Genomic DNA, 25,566 nt, shown 5'->3' on the forward strand with positions numbered 1-25,566 from the left:
TCCCATATGTAAGGCAAGGAATCTCACAAGGGCTACCGATTAGATTTCAGGAAATTTGACAACATCCTCCACAATCAATAGCAAAGCGCAGTACGCCACGTTCATTAGATACAACGATATACAGAAACTATATTTAACGTTAAGGGGATACATATCACAGAACCATTGTCAAAATCTGTTTGTGTTTGCCTGACAACTACAACACAAGAGCTGCGGGAAGTCGCTTCGTGGGAAAAATATACAATATTTTCCGTGACAGAATTATTGGGCCAGTATGTCAGTGGACCATATAGTTAGCAGAAGAAGTCAGAAAGTCAGGCAACCGGCCGACCAAGCTACCATTCTATACAGGAGGGAGGAAGTAGATTGTGCTTGCGCGGGCTTGGGACGAGCCTCCGACCCAAGAGAAATCTGAAAATGAAATGCACGTAAATTAGAAGTCCACAATACAGTAAGATCAGGAAAAAAAATTACAGAAAATAACTGCAAAATTAAACTTTCATGATGTTTCAGGAGACGTAATTGATGTGATTTTTTTTTTGGGGGGATACAGGTATATGAAATAGTTATTCATATACGAAGGTAAAATTCTCATTCATTCTTGTTAAGCCATGTCGTCGTTACAACTGCATATCGCTCCTTTATGTGTCTTCTATATGGATCGCTGGATGTTGAACCAACACACTAGAAAGATCATTGTACCGCCAATTGTATTCCACAGTAGCCTACAGTTTGCAGCAACAGCAACTAAGTTTTTCGTTGCTTGATGATCCACCTTCTGGATTTATTCCACACTTCGTTTGTACATATTTCACGTTGCTTTACTAATACATGCTTGCCTTTTATGTCTGGCATAGGTACAGCGATCTACCAGACTTTCTTTGGCTCCTTGTTCCGAAAGAGATACTATACAGACCATAGGCCAGCGGCCGGTACGATACTTACAACACACCGGATATGCTCTCGTCATCATCGCTACTTTTGCTTATATTCGAAATCCACCAGGGAGATAGGATCATACATAAGTCGCTTGTTACAAATGAATATAAGTATTTGTCTAATACACTGAACAGTCAAATGACTCTCTGTGAATAAAGAAGTTCTACAGCGATAGAATACAACCATATCCTGACAGATAAGATAAGCGGACTAGATCGCTGGTGTCAGTCTAGGATGGAGTAGTGCACGTAACAGGTCGTTGTCATTGAGCTGTGACTCGTGTTCTGTATCAACAATATTAATGTCCAGAGACGACAGGTAGTGTTCAAGTTGTGGCCACTGTGGGATCTGTGTAATGTATGCAACCAAACAGGCATAGATCTGCCTTCAGGTTGGTTGCTAGAAAAGCTTCATCCCTGCGACTTCATAACTGCCACCTGTTGCGGAGCTATACTAGTAGACGACTGTAAGAAAACCATAAGCTAAGATGAGAATACATAGAATTAAGACTTGGAGACTATCAACATGAATATGATTATGTGAAAAATCATACTTTTAAAACAGAAAATAGCAGTGAGGCGAGGAAGGCGTGGTGGGGTGAACAGTAACTAGCGCCACACACACACACACACACACATACACACAAAAGGCCACACCCATGGAAACACACGGTCATGCATACAGTTCACAGAGAGTTGTAGGGTAGGGGAGCCAAAGATATAAAAAAGTACTCGTATACTTCACTTTTACAAGAATGGTGGACGACTGGAGTAAGATGACCGAGGACATGGTTAATGCAGACGATATACACAGATATAAGAAGTTGTATGATAGCTAACAAAGTACAATAGATGGGGCCCGACGAATGAAAAATGCCCCTTCCCGTACAGAACAAATAGGTAATTACATACACACACACATACATACACACACATAGAAAAGGAAAAAAAAATTGTACAAGAATTATGAATTATGAAGAGTTGAGTCGCAGGGAGAGGCTAGAGGCTTTAAATATACCCACCCTGGGAGAGAGAAGAATGGGGGGGGGGTGACATTTTTTTTTCAAACAGCTTGATGACGTTATAGCGAATAGTAAGGAATGTGCAACTAGAGGACGTAATGTGAAATTAAGCAAGACACTTGTCAAAATTAGATTTTAAGTACTTTTATAGTATGGGAGTGGTAGGTGAAAGGTAGAGAATGACTGGATATGGTTAACACAACGTACATAGATTTAAGGAGTTGTATGATTGTAGAGACTGTTCCAAGAGAGTGGTTCCCCGGGTGTAAAACTCCCTCCCCGCGCAGTACAATTACAAATGGGTTATTACTGAGGGAGAGAGGTGCTCCGTATGCTCAATAAAGTTCTACTCAAGACTTTAAGGTTTACTTTCCATCAGAATATTATGTATAAGGACGGGGGGGGGGGGGGGCTGGGATGAAAGGGCCCCTGAATGATCAAATGTCTAAGTATAGTGTAAATGTCTAGTAACAGTGGGTGGGGGAGAACTAGTACCAGTGGGAGTGGGAGAACTAGTAGCAGTGGGTGGGAGAGGACTAGTGCCAGTGGGAGAACTAGTAGCAGTGGGTGGGATAGGACTAGTACCAGTGGGAGTGGGAGAACTAGTAGCAGTGGGTGGGAGAGGACTAGTACCAGTACCAATGTTGTCAACGTAAGCAAAACAAAATTTGTAAATACTGTGTACTTATAGGATATCCAAGCAACGAATGTGTGATTGACAAGGGAGAGTTAGCAAAAATAGAAAGCATATATTTGCAAGCAAATGACAACTAACTATTTCAGAAAAATTTCTTGGGTAAATTCCATACATATGCTAAAAAGTATATCATTGCTATTCGTGGTATTATAAAGTAGCAATTTAATATCTTTAGAACTGCATGAACGAAAAAAAAGAATGATACAAGAAAAGAAGGTAGTAAGTGTAGTGTGGACGGTAAATCACTCACTAAAGATTTTTTGCTTTTTTCGATCTGGTATTTGTCCAGAAAAAGATGAGAGAGAATATAGAGACCTGCGTGTTATGACCAGAGCAACAACAAGAGAGCAATAGGAAGGGATATGACTAACTCTGGCGATGGTAGAAATAACTAGAAATAGGACAAGAGAGAAGTCGTACGATCAGGGACTACAGACAGAAGGGAAAGGAATACAGTAGGTATCAGTAAGAATCAGAAAAAGCCTAAAAAGGGAAGTTTGGAAATCCTAAATGTGTTACACGCTTTCATATACTTTGGAGATGTTGAGAGTTATGACAAAGATCCATCAAAATTCTTTAGAGAAGATGATCAAACGCGTGTCAGGGACAGATGATCACATGTATATCTTGCACCACGGAAGCCATACTACCGGTGATATGAAAGAAGGAAATGAAATCTGTTTCAGCGTTAAGGAGAATTTAAAAGCATTTAGAAACAGCAGAAATGATAGAATTGGTGCAATAGCTAGAGTGGTTGTATAGTCTTAGAATGGACTTTACAAAAAGCAGGCTTCAAAAAAGAAGGAAACGTTTGGTTATTTACTACAGAGACAAAACATGCGAGAAAAGACCACAGTTAGTTCAGAAACATACCTTTAGGGCAGGAGGAGCTACACCATCTGAACCATTGGCTCTCTTCACTTATATGTGGTAGAGTACTCTGAAGACCACACAAAAAAGCTTGCTGGAAGGAAATGGTATGTGTGTGTGGGGGGGGGGGGGGGGAGAGGGTGCAGAAGTGGGTTTATTCAATGTAGAGTTACAGAAAAATAAGACGCTGTAGAGAGCAGTACTTTCAGTTGGAGAGTTGTACATAGATTAATCACGACAGAGAAGAGGAGGAAAAGTTGAATTACAGATTACTGGAGATGTTTTTGGTTAAGGATCAGAAAAAAAACTAACAGCTGAAGAAGTTAAACCAGTCAGCACACTTTATTTCGTTGCGGGCGTGCTTGACTTTACAAACAGCTTTTGCAGTGAATCTGTTAGAAATGAAATCAGAATGATATTCAAGAGAGGGGTAGAATTTCATGAACCAACACGCCCAGTCCCTAACGCAACAGGCATGAGAGTAAGAGCCATCCAATTAAGATGCAATGAAAACAGCACAACTGGAGGTGTCCTGGTCCCCAAAGCAATACTAGTCCTAAGAAAAGTAAGTACAAAAACTGTGTACGGTAAACTTTCAAACTCAACCAAATTTTCAGAGGACGTATTGAGGGAAGGGTAGGGGTGGACGTTTATAGCTGGAAGTGACAGAGATAAGGTTGTGATCAGAAGACCCTAAACGGGCCAAAATAGTGCATTTATAATGGGGGGGTTCAGAGGTGATAAAGAAATTGTGTGTGATAGAGGAGTGGTTATGACGATTAAGGACTCGTGTTAGTTTGCTTCAGATTACAAAGGAGGGAAAAAGAAATATCCTGGACTCTGCTGGGTTCATCTGGAGTAGAACGAAACCAAACTTTTGTCATATACATTGAAATCCCCTTCATAGAGAATATTAGTACATGAATGTGAAGAGAGCAATACTTCTTGGCAAGAGGTCAGTTAATTGAAAAGATGTACATATGCGGAAGAACTAAGGCGATACGCGAAACAGAAGCAAAGATATAATGAAAAAAAAAAGTATTGGGTTTGATGGCTCACTATCCGAGGGGTGAAACATGTAGTTCTGAACAACAGTGAAGACCAAAACTGGCCTGAAAACAGAAACGATGATACTGGTTATAGTTGGAGATTAAATTGTGAAAAGGAAAGGATAGCTGTTAAAGGTATAATCAAGTGAGAGAGCAGACAAATAGTGTTCGCTGGGGGGGGGGGGGGTTCTTTCTAAGTGCAAATGTTTCAGGAACAGATGAAGAAGGGGCCAAATCTAGAAGTAGTGTTGGTGGAGGTGAAGTGGGTCTCGTTTGCATTATGCTGGTCAAGGGGACCCGGACAACAATCCACTATCTTTTGCCGTTAGCATCGTTGCAGTCAAACCACATGCTTCCATGTGCTTTATGAAAGATAGGAAAAATTAAAGCAACTACCAATCTCCTGATTATCTTTGCAGTTTACTCACAAGAAAAAGCCAGATTGATTACTGTATGGTGTTATGATGATATGTATCTAAAAATAGAGAGCGGATGGTTCCAAATGTGCGGAAGATCTTATCTATAGACTCGTCACCTAAGGTGATGCGTGTAATACAAAGGATCTGACTAACGAGGAAGGAACCTTCCCTGAGGAGCACCAAGGCATAGTAAGATGGACGACCTTCCTCCACCACCTGACAACTACCTCGATATGCCGCCATCTCTTCCACCGCCTCAACTTATGGACTACGACGTTGGCCTACCACCGCCTCCACCTCCCCCGCCCGAGGATTACGATGGTTCCCCACCGTCGCTCCCTCCACCTCCAGACTACGACTTCCCATTGACACGCCCTGTGTCAGGCCAGGACTTGGCACAGGTACAGGATATTCTCCCACCACCACCACAACCACCGCTACATGTGAAGGATGGCCAGGTGTGGTCCGCTGGCTCACGGGACGCCAGCCATGGGTCGTTGAATCACTGTAAGTATAAACGTGTTTCCCTCTGTATCCAACATTTCATCATCTCCATTGTATTACATCACACAAGAATATATCGACGCGCCTTAGTAGTGTATTAGCTAGTGGAGCTAACCACAAATCCACTGGCCGGGTTCGATTCCTAGCGTGGGCAGATGGTGGGCAACTCACCCACCTCTTCATACTTCCTTTGACTAATAGACCGTTGGCTACCAACCTGACATGGAGTAAAACGCCACAGGTAGGACAGGCCCAGCCAGCCAGCCAGCCAACAGCTTGAGATTCGGCTCGAACTTTCCCAAGGGTATCCATGTTCGGGGGACGTGTGCCTCTGAACTTGTACCTGTACTTGCTCGTTTATTACAGTTCTACTTGAAGTCCAGCATTTTTTTCTTCCACTTATAAATATACTCTAGTTCAGTTCGTCCTAAGTAAGTGAGGCCGTTCTGATCTTTCTAGCTAGTGCTCAATGAGCTTGCCTCCTAATATTTTGAAAATTCTTTGTCATCTCAGGTCTCACTTTCTCAACATCACAAACCTCGTAGTCTTCATGTTGTCCACCTCTTGGTTTCCTCAAGACAAGATCATTTAGTCAAATTCGTTATTATTTGACGTTGAACCGGTTCTCTCTAAGGGGATCTAAAAGATCTTTTAACGTGGCCTTAAATGCTTCCAGAGCATTTGGTAGGGTATGACATGCGTCACTTATTTCTAAACTTCCATCTCTCAGATTTCCACTTCTTTTTCTGTAAACTCATTTCTAGTTTCTTTCTAAACGATCCATTGCTGTAAATGTTCATGAACCGGCCTCTCTTTCATTTTCTATCAACAGTGGTGATCTTCAATGTTCTCTTCCATCTATTTACCTACCCCTTCTCTTTACCAATTTGTCAAGTACAACTATTTTGATGACTTCACTGTGTATCTTTTTGCATCCTTTACAGCGAACTTCTTAACTTGGTCGCTCTTTCTTTTGAACAACTTCCACAATCACCTTTTTTAAACTATCCTTTTCCATCCGCCGCGTGGTCGTTTCCTCATCTCTTGTTCTATAGATAATATTTCGGTCACTCAGTGTGTGTCATCCCCTATGAAATGGACCCACGACACACGTCTGGCTGTGTTTGCTATAGCTTTTGTACGTGAACCTGCAACACGAGGACAGTTCATCATAATACCCTTTTCCTATAATCTTTCCTTCTTTAAAAGTCAGATCTACATATACTTCGGAAGTGACATTTACCTTCCTCCATTCCTATTTTCTAAAACTCATTTTACGATTATCAGTTCATTTGAAAACTCTGTTGTTCTGTGTTCGACTCAATGTATTTGGCATAAACTCAACTTCTCTTTTTTTGGAAACTCCGTGTCACTGAAAAAAAAAAGCCAGAAACAATCTTTAGATTATGTTAAATTCTAAACATATTTCTCTCTAGAGCGCTATTGCAGTTGTCCATATAGCTGCTTATTTTCTGCATGAGTTGCTGTTCGCTCATCTAGGAAAGGCTCTTCACTCACCTATCTCGATTAAAGTTGGATGCAGATTCCGCTCATTTCTCTGTCTCAAGTTATTACTTTCTAATATAGGTGTTACATAGGCAAACTTCCATTCATCTGCAAACTTTCCCGTAACAAGTAACTTAATGAAGAGGGCAGCAAGGGCTTAACTATCTCATTATTATGGTCTGCCGGTTTATAAATTTTCATTCCGTTTATTACTGATAATATGTCCCAAGCCTTTGTCAATTCGCTGTAGAACGTTCTTCTATTTTACCAATGAAATTGGATTCGGGACATGAGTTGTGTCCACGATCGTAAATACAGATGCAAAACCAGTCACTTAAGATTTTTGCCATGGATTTTGTTGTCTTGAACCGAGGCAATGTTGATGGATCAGTCATTTGCCTAGGTAATAACTCGTTATTCTAACATAACTATAAAACTTCAGTATGTTAACAATGCTGCTGAAGATAAAGTACTTCACTTCATTTGAAGGAAAACGTTTGCCAACGAAATTGTACCATTACTACGAGTGAAATTAAACGAATCAAATGATAAGTTAGATCGAGATCGTGAAAGATTTTGGTATTTGTGAATATCTGTAGTAGATCACTTTTAAACCTCTTTTTGCGCGAAAGTAGATTTTTGTTGTTTAATCGGTTCTCATATGATTAGTTTCTTAGTCCGGGTAGGTCGACTCTGATCTCTCTCTCCATTCTGTCTGTGTTTGTTTCTCAAGTAAGATGACGGAATCTGAGCACATATTCAAGATGAAGAAACTCTAATGAATTTCAAAGAGTGAAAATGCTTTTCCTATATGTTAATTCGAAAGCTCTACCTATGACCCAAAAATTTTTTCATTCTTTACTGCTTCTATGCACTGCTTACTTGCTTTAAGTCACAAGAGATTATTACGGTCATTTCTTTTTCGCTATTTTACCCTTAGCGGCACAATAGAATTCACAGTTTTGCTTACCTTTTCCTTTTTACTGCCGATATGTAAATCTTTTCACTTATCGTTATCAAACTTCATTCGCTACCTATGAGCCCAAGCCATCAGTTTGAAGCCATAAATGTTGAAATTCGTATGTAGATTGATTTCGTAGCTTATCATTATCTGCGAATTCTGATATCTTACAAAACATTCCATTATCAGTATCATTAGTATATACGAGAAAGAGAACCGGACGCAAGACTCATCCTTGTGGCACTCCACTTGTTACGTCTAGCCATACTGAGGCTTGACCACTAATCATAACCCGGTTCACGGAAAGTCAATCAATTTCCTGTTCACCGAAGTACAGGTGACTTACAGGGGTCCTACTTAGGTGGTTAGGAATTAGGTTGACTGGCCATAAATAAAGAGAAGTGATAAATGGTCAAGCCTTAGAATGGTTAGACGTAATGATAATGATAGTAATAATGATGATAATTATGGGGTGGTGCACCAACTAGGGGTAGTAGGCCAACCTCAAGTAGTAAGCCAGCTTTGGGTGGGGGGGCAGCTTGGGTTCGTGAATCAGCTGTGGTCGGTCGTAATGGTCACATAATATATGTATTCCTTTAGGTTCGGAGCCGGACTATGAGAGTATTGGCAGCCGTCACTCTACAAGTTCCTCCCTGACGTACCTGGCGCCCAACGGCGACAATATAGGTCACCTGACGACGGGCCTGGCTGGGAGCACTTCCAGTTCTAGGAGGGAGAACAAGCAAAGCCCTAGTGGTGGTGGCAAGATTGGCCAGAGGAGCTCAAGCTTGAGTATATCTGGGAGAATGAGCATGAAGGGCTCTGACCAGGGAGGTCCTGGGTCAGGGTGGGGACCAGGAGAATCCACAAAGCACCGTAGGATATCATCAGCCTCCGTGGCAGTTTACACCCACCCCTTCATGATGACTTGCCACGCTGATGAGAGTCTGTATGGCACCATAAGCCGGGCCTCCAGACGCCTCTCAAACGATAACCACCATCACCACTCTGCAGGTAGGTGACCACCACCACCCGCTCCAGGTAGGTCAATACACACCACCACTACGACAGGTAGGTCAATACACACCACCACTACTAAAGGTATTTCGATACCACCACCACCAACACTACACGTGTGTCAACACCACCACCACACACCACTACAATATGTCAACACCACCACCACTGCACGTATGTCAACACCACCACCACCAAAACTACACGCACATCAACACCACCACTACCAACACTACACGCATGTCAGTACCACCAACACCAACACCACACGCATGTCAACACCACCACCACCATCACACGCATATCAACACCACCAACACCAACACCACACGCATGTCAACACCACCACCACCACCGACACCACGCATGTCAACAACACCAACACTACACGTATGTCAACACCACCAACACCAATACCACACGCATGTAAACCCCACCACCATCAACACTACACGCATGTCAACAACAACACCACCTATCAACACTACACGCATGTCAACATCACCAACAACACACGCATATCAACACCACCACCACCAACACCACACACATATCAACAACACCACCACCAACACCACCAACAACACCACACGCATATCAACACCACCACCACCAACACCACACGCATGTGAAGACCACCACCACCAACACCATGCATATCAACAACACCACCACCAACACCACACGCATGTCAACACCACCATCACCAACACCACGCATGTAACACCACCACCATCAACATTACACGCATATCAACACCACCGCCACCACCACCACACGCATATCAACACCACCACCACCAACACCACACGCATGTGAAGACCACCACCACCAACACCATGCATATCAACAACACCACCACCAACACCACACGCATGTCAACACCACCATCACCAACACCACGCATGTAACACCACCACCATCAACATTACACGCATATCAACACCACCGCCACCACCACCACACGCATATCAACACCACCACCATCAACACTACACGCATGTCAACACCACCAACACCAACCCCACACGCATGTCACCACCACCACCACCAACACCACACACATGTCACCACCACCACCACCAAAGCTACACGCATGTCAACACCACCAACATCAACACCACACGCATATGAACACCACCAACACTACGTATGTCAACACCACCAACACCACTCGCATATCAACACCACCACCACCAACACCACACGCATATCAACAACACCACCACCAACACCAAACGCATGTCAACACCACCACCAATACTACACGCATGTCACCAACACCACCATCAACACCAGACGCATGTCAACACCACCACCACCACCAACACCATGCATGTCCACAACACCACCACCAACACCACACGCATGTCAACACCACCAACACCATCAACACGACACGCATGTCAACACCACCAACACCATCAACACGACACGCATGTCAACAACACCAACACCACACGCATATCAACACCACCACCAACACCACACGCATATCAACACCACCACCACCAACACCACGCATGTCAACAACACCACCACCAACACCACACGCATGTCAACACCACCACCACCAACACTACACGCATGTCAGCAACACCACCACTAACACCACACGCATGTCAACACCACCTGCACCAACACCATACGCATATCAACACCAGCACCAACACCACACCCATGTCAGCACCACCACTAATACTACACGCATGTCAACACCGCCACCAACACTACACGCATGTCAACAACACCACCACCAACACCACACGCATATCAACACCACCAACACCACACGCATTTCAACACCATCAACACCACACGCATGTCAATACCGCCACCACTAACACTAAACGCGTGTCAACACCACCACCACCAACACTACACGCATGTCAACAACACCATCACCAACACCACACGCATGTCAACACCACCAACACACGGATGTCAACACCACCACCACACGCATGTCAACACCACCAACAACACCACACGCATGTCAACACTACCACCACCAAAACTACACGCATGTCAACACCACCACCACCGACACCACATGCATGTCAACACCACACGCATATCAACACCCCCACCAACAAGACCACACGCATATCAGTACCACCACCAACACCACGCATGTCAACACCACCACCAACACCACACGCATGTTAATACCACCACCACCAAACGCGTGTCAACACCACAACCACCACCACCACTACACGCATGTCATCACCAACATCACACACATATCAACACCACCACCTATTAACACGACATGCATGTAAACACCACCACCACCGACACCAAACGCATGTCAACACCACCACCAACATTACACGCATGTCAACACCACCACCATCAACACTACACGCATTCAACGACACCACCATCAACACCACACACATGTCAACACCACCACCACCAACACCACACGCATGTCAACACCACCACCAACAACAACACTACACGCATGTCAACACTACCACCATCAACAACAACACCACACGCATATCAACACCACCACCAACAGCACCACACGCATGTCAACACCACCACCACCAACACCACACGCACGTCAACACCGAACGCATGTCAACACCACCACCACCAACACTACACGCATTTCAACAACACCACCACCAACACCACACGCATGTCAACACCACCAACACCAACACCACACGCATGTCAGCACCACCACCTCCTACACTACACGCATTCAACAACACCACCACCAACACGACACACATGTCAACACCACCACCACCAACACCACACGCATGTTAACAACACCACCACCACCAACACCAAACGCATATCAACACCACCACCACCGACACCAAACGTATGTCAACACCACCACCACCACCAACACCACGCATGTCAACAACACCACCACCAACAGCACACGCATGTCAACACCACCACCACCAACACTACACATATGTCAACACCACCAACAGCACACGCATGTCATCACCACCACCACCACCACCAACACTACACGCATGTTAACACCACCACTGCCAAAACCATCAACACCACACGCATACCAACGCCACCACCACCACCAACACCACACTCATGTCAACACCACCACCACCAACACTACACTCACGTCAACACTAAACGCATGTCAACACCACCACCACCAACACTACACGCATGTCAACACCAATACCACCACCAAAAGAACACGCATGTCAACACCACCACTAAAAACACACGCATGTCAACACTACCACCACCACCAACACCAAACGCATGTAAACCACACTAACACCAGCACTACACGCATGTCAACAACACCACCACCAACACCACACGCATGTCAAAACCACCAACACCAACACCACACGTATGTCAACACCACACCACCAACACTACGCACATGCCAAGAACACCACCACCAACACTACACGTATGTCAGCACCACCACCAAGAACACTACACGCATTTCAACAACACCAAAAACACCACACGCATATCTACACCACCACCACCAACACCACACGCATGTCAACACCACCACCACCACCGACACCAAACGCATGTCAACACCGCCACCACTACGCGCATGTCAACTCCACCACCACCTACACGACACACATGTCGACACCACCACTACCAACACCACACGCATGTCAACACCACCACCACCAACACTGCACGCATGTCAACAACACCACCACCAACACCACACGCATGTCAACACCACCACCACCAACACTACACGCATTTCACCAACACCACCACCAACACCACATGCATGTCAACACCACCACCACCAATACCACACGCATGTCAACACAACCACCACCAACACCACAGGCATATCAACACCACCACCACCAACACGACACACATGTCGACACAACCACCACCAACACCACACGCATGTCAACACTACCACCATCAACACTACACGCATGTCAACAACACCACCACCAACACCACACGCATGTCAACACCACCACCACCAACACTACACGCATTTCACCAACACCACCGCAAACACCACATGCATGTCAACACCACCACCACCAATACCACACGCATGTCAATACAACCACTACCAACACCACAGGCATGCCAACACCGCCACCACCGACACCAAACGCATGTCAACACCACCAACACCAACACCACGCATGTCAACAACACCACCACCAACACCACACGCATGTCAACACACCACCAACAACACCACGCATTGCAACACCATCACCACCAACACCACACGCATGTCAACACTACCACCACCAACACTACACGCATTTCAACAACACCACCAACACCACACGCATGTCAACACCACCACCACCAACACTACACGCATGTCAACAACAACACCACCAACACCACACGCATGTCAACACTACCAGCACCAACACTACACGCATTTCAACAACACCACCACCAACACCACACTCATGTCAACACTACTACCACCAACACTACACGCATTTCAACAACACCACCAACACCACGCGCATGTCAGCACCAACACCACCAACACCACATGCATGTCAACATAGTCATGTGTGTTTTGGATGCCCGTCACCTGTAATTCTGTGGTCACCGGCGGGATTCGAATGGTTGTCAGCATGTATGTATGTATGGTCGGTCAGTACAGCTGTTAGAACTACACAGTTCAAGGGGAACGATTCACAAGGTTAACCTCAACGAACAGGTAACACGGTATAGCATATGTTACAGAAGATCACTGACCTTATCTAGACACGTTACTGTAAATATTTATGTGCAAGTCATGAACTAGTATCAGACATCATTCCCCACTGTCAACGGTGAATAAGAGTTTGGAAATATTTCTCAGATGAGACACAATTTTGTTGTTACGAACTTATGTTTGTATGTAGTTATGAGCTGACCAAGAGGAGGTCTCTATCACAGTGGAAGCCTACGGTACCATCCGCCGGGGGCAGGTCAAGCAGCGCGACTCCACCCTCTCGCTCCACCGGCCTGACCCTTCATATCCACTTAGCGGCACCTCCACCTCCAACAGGGACCTACGTAACGTCAGCTGGCAGCCCTCCCACCTCACGCACGGGTACGGTACAACTACGGTACATCCATCCACCTCACCCACCAGAATGGTACATCCACCCACCAGAATTGTACATCCACCCACCTCACCCACCAGAATGATACATTCATCCACCTCACCCACCAGAATGTTATATCCACCCACCTCACCCACCAGAATGGTACATCCACCCTCCTCACCCACAAGAAGGGTACATCCACCCACCTCACTCACCAGAATGATACATTCACCCACCTCACCCACCATAATCGTACATCCACCCACCTCACCCACCAGATTGGTAAATCCACCCACTTCACCCACCAGAATGGTACATCCACCCACCTCACCCACCAGAATGATACATTTATCCACCTCACCCACCACGATGGTACATCCATCCACTTCACTCACCAGAATGGTACATCCACCCTCCTCTTCCGCAAGAATGGTACATCCACCAACCTCACCCACCAGAATGGTACATTCACCCACCTCACCCACCAGAATGGTACATCCACCCACCTCACCCACCAGAATGGTCCACCTCACCCACCAGAATGGTACATCCACCCTCCTCACCCACCAGAATGGTACATCCACCCACTTCACCCAGCCCACCCACCAGAATGGTACATCCACCCATCTCACCCACCAGAATGGTACATCCACCTGCCTCACCCTCCAGAATGGTACATCCACCTGCCTCACTCACCAGAATGGTACATCCACCCACCTCACCCACCAGAATGATACATCCACCCACCTCACCCACCAAAATGGTACATTCACCCACCAGAATGATACATGCACCCACCTCACCCACCAGAATGGTACATCCACCCGCCTCACCCACCAGAATGATACATCCACCCACCTCACCCACCAGAATGGTACATCCACCCGCCTCACCCAGCAGAATGGTACATCCTCCCACTTTACTCACCAGAATGGTACATCCACCCATCTCACCCACCAAAATGGTATATCCATCCACCTCACCCACCAGAATGATACATTCATCTGCCTCACCTACCAGAATGATACATTCACCCACCTTACCCACCAGAATGGTACATCCACCCGCCTCACCCACCAGAATGATACATCCACCCACTTCACCCACCAGAATGATATATTTACCCACCTCAACTGTCAGAATGACACTTTCACTCACCTCACTAGTCAATCCCACATTCAGAATGTTCATCATAGAGTGTCAGTGTAGTGTATGTGTGAGCGTAGCTAGGAAGCCTGCTGTGGTGCACTCTCAGTGTTGGCTAGTCAGTTTTACTGACCATTAGAAATACTTTGATTATTTACACTTTTAACCCCATATGTGCAGAACCTGTCATCTACACTGATCACTCCACAAGATCTGACCATCTACACTAATCACTCCATATGATCTAACCATCTACACTGACCACTCCACATGATCTGACCATCTACACTGACCATTCCACATGATCTGACCATCTACACTGACCACTCCACATGATCTGACCATCTACACTGACCATTCCACATGATCTATCTACAGTGACCACTCCACATGATTTGACCATCTACACTGACCACTCCATATGAGCTGACCATCTACACTGACCATTCCACATGATCTGACCATCTACACTGACCACTCCATATGATTTGACCATCTACAGTGACCACTCCACATGATCTAACCATCTACACTGACCACTCCATATGACCTGACCATCTACACTGACCATTCCACATGATCTGACCATCTACAGTGACCACTCCATATGACCTAACCATCTACACTGACCATTCCACATGATCTGACCACCTACACTGACCACTCCATATGACCTGACCATCTACACTGACCACTCCACATGATCTGACCATCTACACTGACCACTCCATATGAGCTGACCATCTACACCGACCACTCCACAAGATCTGACCATCTACACTGACCACTCCACATGATCTGACCATCTACACTGGCCACTCCACAAGATCTGACCATCTACACTGACCACTGCACATGATCTGACCATCTACACTGACCACTCCATATGACCTGACCATCTACACTGACCACATGACCTGACCGTCTACAATGATCACTCAAAATGTTCTTATCATCTACACTGAACCCACCATATGTTCTGTTTGGATAGTTATAAATCTTTTTAATGTATTTATAGTTGATAAGTCAATCTTTACAAACATTCTGGTAACTGAAGGAATTACTTGTTTGGACTGTATAGAGATGTAGCTTTACACTCGTAGTTCCTCATCTCTTTAACACTGTGTATTAACTCTACTGATGTTATACGTTGGCTGCAAAAGTGTGTATTCAACCCTGAGGCAATTCGTCGCCCAATCATAGACGAATTACACCAAAACCAGTCAGTCATCGCACTCAAGGCACCCAGTCACTGACCAACCACTTCAGTATCAGTCAGTTAACACATAATGATGGAACCAGGCTAACATCTTACCAAGACACAACTATCTTTCCTGATTTAGGTGAAAACTTAACGGAAAGGTTGAGCTAATGTACACACGTGTGTGCATGTGACATGTACAGGTGGCAGGCCTGGTATGTACACACACATACGATAGAGGAAGATAGGAAGGTATAGTGAAATACAGAAGATGTGGAACATGCTCGACTATGGTTCGCAGAAGCTTCCGTCACCATACCGCCAACATGAACCGGTTTCGGTGATAAATCATATGACGTCAAACTATCAAGTGATGTAACACGTGAACCTAGTAGACTGCCAGTCATTTACAAGTCTTATCTGTAGACATCTTTCAGATTTATGATTGCCTTTAGAAATACGTCGTTTTATATTAAATACTGTTCAGCAGTCAGGTTTGCAAATCACGAATAGTGATGGTGGTCGAATGTTTCAAACCATTATCCGAAAGGGAACCCGAAACTTGCAACTCATCAGGTAAACCAACCAACATGTCACTAGTTGAGTTTCATAATGCTTCAGTAGTTTTAACTAATCATCGGACAAAATAGGGAAGATAGTTGTGTCTTAGATTGTGCATGTACATAGACACGCACTAACCAACATCCTGATCCACATACACTATCTACACGTTGCAGGTATACCAGGAAGTGTCAGTATACAGGTGTAGTGGCCACTCTACACTGTAAGGTTATCACATTATGTTATCTTTCCTTGTACCAACTAACACACAAGAAACTGCCTCTCTGACAACTTTTCTTTTTTTCATTTTGTAAAATTTTGACTTTTTTCCATCCTTACGTCAGGTATAGATCACAGTACAACCCACCATATAACACTCCCTATCCTGCTCAAAGATAACACGTAAAATCTTCATGTAAACTGAAGTTCAAAAGCCATCATATCTGATTATGTCCATAGTGTTTATTGGGTTGCCCCTTACGGATGTTAACCTCATTGCTTGGTTAAACTTTCCTCTGAGATTGCCAGGAAAGTAAGCTAAGTAGACTGGCCATACAACTAGGAAGCTACATACAACAGTTTAGATAAAAAATAGTCTTCGTCAATATCATTTCTCCCGAAAAGATATAACTACTTTCTGTAAACTAGCAACTTGTTTTTGCCACTGTAGAACGTTATAATACTTGTTTTAGACTTGATAAGTGTCCGCCATATGATTTCAAACTCATCGGATGTAACATTCACATCAATAAATGATAACCCAGTATAGCCAAACAAGGACTACATGACTCAAGTAACCAAAAACATAATAACCACAGCATTCCTGATTACTAACAACGCAACACAACCATCATCATAAAGTTTTGATAACAAAACGTTCCTTAACAACGGCCACTTGACCTTAGGTCTGTTAGAGGATACAACACTTGTTACACTCTTACAAACGCCATAGTTCAGATAAACGATTTGAGGATCAGTCAATCCTCAAGACCTGACCACCACCGCCACAAGATCCAAATAACACCAAGATCCCATAACAACAACCACAAGACCCAACTATTTCAGTAACATCCACAACCATGACCACAAGATCAATGATAGTTTCTTTATCCACCAGGGGAAGTGGTTCCTCCATAATGAGCAGGTCGGTGTCTTCCGGATCCTTGGTAGCCACGTCTTCCCTCGCCTCCATGCCCCAGGAGCACCTTCCAGTCCGCGGGTTCTTAGACAAGCTGAAGCCAGTGCCAAGTGTCGTGAGCGGTGATGTGTAAGTACAGCAGCTTATAAGTTTTGGTTAGATGAGGCGACGCAGTTTACTATATCTTGTATCAGCCATTCATAAGCAGAGGTGTTTCTATAATCATAGAGAGAGAGAGGCGGTAAAATTACACTAACTGAATGATACGAAACAAATCTACCCGTTAACTTGTTTTTGAAAGGTGTAAATTTCACTGAAAATACTGTATCATACCCAGGGCCAGTCCTGATCATACTTAACATACTAACAAACACTTTTTGGAATGTGAATTTTACCTTGATTAGCATTCTCTGTTGAAGCAGAGTCCACTGACGCCACATCATTTAACAAAGCCTTAAGTTGTATCAGAAAGTAAATTCATCAAAGTTTGGTGCAAAAAGAATGGTATAGAACACGGAACATAAAAAAAGGGCCCGTTTGCCCATCTTTATGTTACCTGTTTTTGAACTTATATCTATCCTTATTTCAAATGGATGAGATTAGGATAGAGGAGTAACTAACCTCTCCTCCCACCTTTCACTACTTGTACCAACCACAGGCGACACGATAAAATTGTGAAAGTAAAAACCCTACGTTCCTGAAGTAAGCCTGCGTGGAACTTAACAGAATAGAACAAAGGACATCCTACTTTAGATTCTCACTGCATTATACCTCCTGCTGCTCTATAATATATTCTTAGGGCCTGGGTTGGAAGTAAAAGAATTAGTGTGAGTAAATATCCTTTTCACTGTGTTCATTCAGTAGGTACCTGCATTGATGAAAATTTGTCAAACCTGTTTTTGACGGTATTCATAGTTTTTGCATTAACAACGTGTTCTGTAACTTTTTCCAGTGATCAGTGTATGTAAAGAAACTTTTTCCTAATCAGTGTTACATCTAATACATTTAAGTTTTATCTAAAATCTCCTGGCACCTGTATTCCCTTGTACATATAAAAACAAAACTTCATGATTTACAATGTCGAATTTTTTATAATCTTTAAAACTTGTGTTAGGTCGCCGTGAGGCGTACGGTTCCTAAGAGAAAGATCTAATCTTTATATGATACACTTCTCAGGAATGGATTCAGTTTCGTCACCCATCTTTGTATTTGTTACAGTATTCCCTTATCTTTGGGAGACAGAAATGAACTTCACATTCAGTGTGGGCTTATTAGAAAATGAAAATGGGTGAGAATTGCTTCTGGTGTTTTCTAAATGATGTTTCAAGGGAAGTGGATCATAGGGTGGGGGAGGGGGCGAAAATTCTGGGAGCCTTGAAGAATGTGTGGAAGTCGAGAACATTATCTCGGAAAGCAAAAATGGTTATGTTTGAAGGAATAGTGGTTCCAACAATGTTGTATGGTTGCGAGGCGTGGGCTATGGATAGAGTTGTGCGCAGGAGGATGGATGTGCTGGAAATGAGATGTTTGAGGACAATGTGTGGTGTGAGGTGGTTTGATCGAGTAAGTAACGTAAGGGTAAGAGAGATGTGTGGAAATAAAAAGAGCGTGGTTGAGAGAGCAGAAGAGGGTGTTTTGAAATGGTTTGGGCACATGGAGAGAATGAGTGAGGAAAGATTGACCAAGAGGATATATGTGTCGGAGGTGGAGGGAACGAGGAGAAGAGGGAGACCAAATTGGAGGTGGAAAGATGAAGTGAAAAAGATTTTGTGTGATCGGGGCCTGAACATGCAGGAGGGTGAAAGGAGGGCAAGGAATAGAGTGAATTGGAGCGATGTGGTATACCGGGGTTGACGTGCTGTCAGTGGATTGAATCGGGGCATGTGAAGCGTCTTGGGTAAACCATGGAAAGCTGTGTAGGTATGTATATTTGCGTGTGTGGACGTATGTATATACATGTGTATGGGGGTGGGTTGGGCCATTTCTTTCGTCTGTTTCCTTGCGCTACCTCGCAAACGCGGGAGACAGCGACAAAGCAAAAAAAAAAAAAAAAAAAAAAACTAAATGAGAGGGAAAGGGAGGCTACAGCTATCGAGAAGGAGAAAAAAGCAAATTGTATGAGTTTCAGAGTAAGTGGAAAACTTGTTAGTCAAAAAAGGGTAGATCATAACTCTTAAGGAAGATTTGAAAAGAAGGAGTTCCAAGGCTTATTGATGTATAGAGAGAAACATGCATGTAACGATCCATCCTGGAGTTGCCATAGGCAACACAATATGTGGTGTATTGAGCAGTCTAGCTAATGGCGGGGATACACAAATAGCCGGATCTCGGGAGCAGAACCCTTAGTAATGTCTATAGACGAAGGTGAAAACAGCGAACACTGCAGTCCGTGGAAAGAACTCAAATATAGGAATCAGACTGAGAGTCGACAAAAGTCATTGCATTGTACTTGACACTTACATGTAAGTATGGAAGCTAGCTAGAACCATCTATTGTGAGAAACATTCTTTATACAAAAACAATCAATTTCTTTCTATAACTGGAACAGCTGTTCAAAAGAGGAGTTTTCGGCATCTGAACACCTCGTTTCATAATGTAGGATTCTCTGAGGATAGTAGATGCTATAAAGATATCAAGGATGTTTATTATGTTTACTGGTGGAATTATGGAGCCATCACGGGTGATAAGAAAGTTGTGAGTGGTTTTCTGGAAATGATCAGTAATATATGGGGTTCTAGAGTTTTTTTTTTTTTTTTTTGCTTTGTCGCTGTCTCCCACGTTTGCGAGGTAGCGCAAGGAAACAGACGAAAGAAATGGCCCAACCCACCCCCATACACATGTATATACATACGTCCACCCACGCAAATATACATACCTACACAGCTTTCCATGGTTTACCCAAGACGCTTCACATGCCCCGATTCAATCCACTGACAGCACGTCAACCCCGGTATACCACATCGCTCCAATTCACTCTATTCCTTGCCCTCCTTTCACCCTCCTGCATGTTCAGGCCCCGATCACACAAAATCTTTTTCACTCCATCTTTCCACCTCCAATTTGGTCTCCCTCTTCTCCTTGTTCCCTCCACCTCCGACACATATATCCTCTTGGTCAATCTTTCCTCACTCATTCTCTCCATGTGCCCAAACCATTTCAAAACACCCTCTTCTGCTCTCTCAACCACGCTCTTTTTATTTCCACACATCTCTCTTACCCTTACGTTACTTACTCGATCAAACCACCTCACACCACACATTGTCCTCAAACATCTCATTTCCATCACATCCATCCTCCTGCGCACAACTCTATCCATAGCCCACGCCTCGCAACCATACAACATTGTTGGAACCACTATTCCTTCAAACATACCCATTTTTGCTTTCCGAGATAATGTTCTCGACTTCCACACATTCTTCAAGGCTCCCAGAATTTTCGCCCCCTCCCCCACCCTATGATCCACTTCCGCTTCCATGGTTCCATCCGCTGCCAGATCCACTCCCAGATATCTAAAACACTTCACTTCCTCCAGTTTTTCTCCATTCAAACTCACCTCCCAATTGACTTGACCCTCAACCCTACTGTACCTAATAACCTTGCTCTTATTCACATTTACTCTTAACTTTCTTCTTTCACACACTTTACCAAACTCAGTCACCAGCTTCTGCAGTTTCTCACATGAATCAGCCACCAGCGCTGTATCATCAGCGAACAACAACTGACTCACTTCCCAAGCTCTCTCATCCCCAACAGACTTCATACTTGCCCCTCTTTCCAAAACTCTTGCATTCACCTCCCTAACAACCCCATCCATAAACAAATTAAACAACCATGGAGACATCACACACCCCTGCCGCAAACCTACATTCACTGAGAACCAATCACTTTCCTCTCTTCCTACACGTACACATGCCTTACATCCTCGATAAAAACTTTTCACTACTTCTAACAACTTTCCTCCCACACCATATATTCTTAACACCTTCCACAGAGCATCTCTATCAACTCTATCATATGCCTTCTCCAGATCCATAAATGCTACATACAAATCCATTTGCTTTTCTAAGTATTTCTCACATACATTCTTCAAAGCAAACACCTGATCCACACATCCTCTACCACTTCCGAAACCACACTGCTCTTCCCCAATCTGATGCTCTGTACATGCGGGTTCTAGAGGTGTTAAAGTAAAATCGTTTGCGTTTACCCAACTGGGATTATTGTCCAAATCCAAGTTCAAAGAGGAATTTGTGAACTTGTGAGACGGAGATCACGTTAAAGAAAACAGAGTGGGTTTGAAGGAAATGGAGAAATGCAGCACTGAGTCATCGAATAATGAGTGCACTTGGTTACGAGTTGAAGTAAGCAAGTCGCTGATTGAAAGCATGGAGAGCATTAGGGAGAGGACATAGCCCTTAGGGAATCCGGTGTAAATAGAAAGGAAAAGTTCAGCCATCAGCGACCACTAAAGAGAGAGACCGGCTAGAAAGGAAGTTAGTATGAGAGAACTGATAGAGAAAAGAAAACCTAGAGGGGAAGTTGAAGAGCTAAAAATTATGCCAGACTCTGGCAAGTGCTTTCCATATGTCAGGGGCTATAAGAAAGAAAACCTTCCCTAAAGTCTCTTAAATACAGATCAGAGAAGAGACAGATTCGAAATGCTTTAAGGACAGTTAGAACAAATCACTTTCTTTGGGGCAGACACAAAAGAGGGTTCCATTTGTGCCGACTGGTCCAGAGAGGTTTGTTTTTGATCGCACGGGGGAATTGCAGGAAGAGACGTGAGATTAGGAAGAGGAGTGTGAAGGGAGAAAGACTGTCAGACTCATCCATATTGGAGTTCAAGAACAACAGTGAACTGAAGAGTTGCTTTGTCAATGTGAGGAACAGCTGTTGTGTCGTGGAAACGTATAAGTCGAAGGAAATGTCGCACGACAAAAGTTTGTACATGAGCTGTCATCACTGAAAGATGAGGAAGAATTCCTGGATTTCCCGTGGATAAAGGATCGCCTCGGCTGACGAATGATATTCTTTATGATTTCAGACGGTAATGGAAAAATCATTTGAGTAGGAAAGGACAGCTTTTCTAAATACCTAAGTTTCATATATCAGATCCCTTGTCTGAATGGCCTCAGAAACAGAAAAGCTGAAATGTGAATTTCAAAAATTGTAGTTTAAAAGAAGGAAGAGATACATGTCTTCACATCCCCAGTAGCGATGGCTACTGTATCTACAGTAGAGACAAAAGTACCATCCGAGGGGAGACAATGTTATTCCCAAGGGAGAAAAGATAACATCTGACTACCACAAGGAGAAAGCACCAGGGCTCGATGCTTCAACCACAACCACCGCCATAGTTATTATGGTAAACGTCTATGTAATATCACAAAAAAGTGAAAATCTCCCATATACTCCTAAACCTGGAACACAATAGCTTTGCTACAGTCACTGGAAATCCTTTATTAAGCTTACAGTACCGTACAGCTGTCACCTGGCCTGACCAGCTGGTGCTACACTATAATACAATGCACCTGCTCACCTGGCTTGACCAGCTCTTGTTATACTGTAGTATTGTTCAGCTGTCACCTTGGTACTCACCAAGATCTGGTACTCGCCAAGGTCTGGTGTCCACTAAGGTCTGGTACTCACCAAAATCTGGTACTTACCAAGATCTGGTACTTACCAAGGTCTGGTGTCCACTAAGGTCTGGTACTCACCAAGATCTGGTACTTACCATGATCTGGTACTTACCAAGGTCTGGTGTCCACTAAGATCTGGTATTCACCAAGGTCTGGTACTCGCCAAGGTCTGGTGTCCACCAGGGTGGATTGTGCTGTATTAGTATCTCAGGTTGGTTGGACGGGGTGTTAGTGCCTAACGTGTTGGTTTGAATGGGTGGGTCGTGGTTTACTAGAACTTTACAAGCTGGGTGGATGAGATGGGTCTTGGTGTGTTACTGTCTCACAACCTGGGTGGGCGGGATGGGTAATGGTGTTAGTGACTCACAAGCTGGGTGGACGGGATGGGTTGTGGTGTGATATTGCCTTCCAGGCTGGGTGGGTTGGATGGGTCCTGATGTGCTTGTCCCTTGCAGGCAGGGTAGGCGGGGTAGGTCCTGATGTGCATTTCCCTCGTAGGCGGGATGGGTGGGTTGGGTCCTGATGTGCCTGTCCCTCGCAGGCAGGGTGGGTGGGGTGGGTCCTGATATGCTTGTCCCTCGCAGGCGGGATGGGTCCTGGTGTGCTTGTCCCTCGCAGGAGGGGTGGATGGGGTGGATCCTGATGTGCTTGTCCCTCGCAGGCGGGATGGGTCCTGGTGTGCTTGTCCCTCGCAGGAGGGGTGGATGGGGTGGATCCTGATGTGCTTGTCCCTCGCAGGCGGGGTGGGTCCTGGTGGGCTTGTCCCTCGCAGGCGGGATGGGTCCTGGTGTGCTTGTCCCTCGCAGGAGGGGTGGATGGGGTGGATCCTGATGTGCTTGTCCCTCGCAGGCGGGGTGGGTCCTGGTGGGCTTGTCCCTCGCAGGCGGGATGGGTCCTGGTGTGCTTGTCCCTCGCAGGAGGGGTGGATGGGGTGGATCCTGATGTGCTTGTCCCTCGCAGGCGGGGTGGGTCCTGGTGGGCTTGTCCCTCGCAGGAGGGGTGGATGGGGTGGATCCTGATGTGCTTGTCCCTCGCAGGCGGGGTGGGTCCTGGTGGGCTTGTCCCTCGCAGGCGGGATGGGTCCTGGTGTGCTTGTCCCTCGCAGGAGGGGTGGATGGGGTGGATCCTGATGTGCTTGTCCCTCGCAGGCGGGGTGGGTCCTGGTGGGCTTGTCCCTCGCAGGCGGGGTAGGTCCTGATGTGCTTGTCCCTCGTAGGCGGGGTGGGTCCTGATGTGGTTGTACCTCGCAGCGGGCTGGTTGGGTCCTGATGTGGTTGTACCTCGCGGGCTGGGTGAGTTCTGATGTGGCTGTACCTCGCAGGCTGGGTGGGTTCTGATGTGGTTGTACCTCGTAAGCTGGGTGGGTTCTGATGTGGTTGTACCTCGTAGGCTGAGTGGGTTCTGATGTGGTTGTACCTCGTAGGCTGGGTGAGTTCTGATGTGGTTGTACCTCGCAGGCTGGGTGGGTTCTGTTGTGGTTGTACCTCGTAGGCGGGGTAGGTTCTGATGTGGTTGTACCTCGCAGGCTGGGTGGGTTCTGATGTGGTCGTACCTCGTAGGCTGGGTGGGTTCTGATGTGGTTGTATCTCGCAGGCTGGGTGGGTTCTGATGTGGTTGTGCCTCGTAGGCTGGGTGAGTTCTGATGTGGTTGTACCTCGCAGGCTGGGTGGGTTCTGATGTGGTTGTACCTCGCAGGCTGGGTGGGTTCTGATGTGGTTGTACCTCGCAGGCTGGGTGGGTTCTGATGTGGTTGTACCTCGTAGGCAGGGTGGGTTCTGATGTGGTTGAACCTCGTAGGCTGGGTGAGTTCTCATGTGGTTGTACCTCGTAGG

General features: G+C 45.3%; 1 protein-coding gene across 1 annotated transcript in view; it reads left to right on the plus strand.

Annotated features, from left to right (window-relative positions):
• Positions 1-1,161: 1,161 nt before the first annotated feature.
• The window catches only part of Cyfip (Cytoplasmic FMR1-interacting protein Sra-1), a 262,708-nt gene continuing 238,303 nt past the window's right edge, over positions 1,162-25,566 (plus strand). Inside the window, 5 exon segments of the mRNA XM_071656579.1 lie at positions 1,162-1,257; positions 4,996-5,502; positions 8,567-8,980; positions 13,898-14,054; positions 18,075-18,224. Of these exon segments, the coding sequence (XP_071512680.1) occupies positions 5,190-5,502; positions 8,567-8,980; positions 13,898-14,054; positions 18,075-18,224 (1,034 nt within the window). The 5' untranslated portion in view covers positions 1,162-1,257; positions 4,996-5,189.

This window comes from Panulirus ornatus, chromosome 63, assembly GCF_036320965.1.
Source record: "Panulirus ornatus isolate Po-2019 chromosome 63, ASM3632096v1, whole genome shotgun sequence".
In the NCBI taxonomy this organism is placed as follows: domain Eukaryota; kingdom Metazoa; phylum Arthropoda; class Malacostraca; order Decapoda; family Palinuridae; genus Panulirus; species Panulirus ornatus.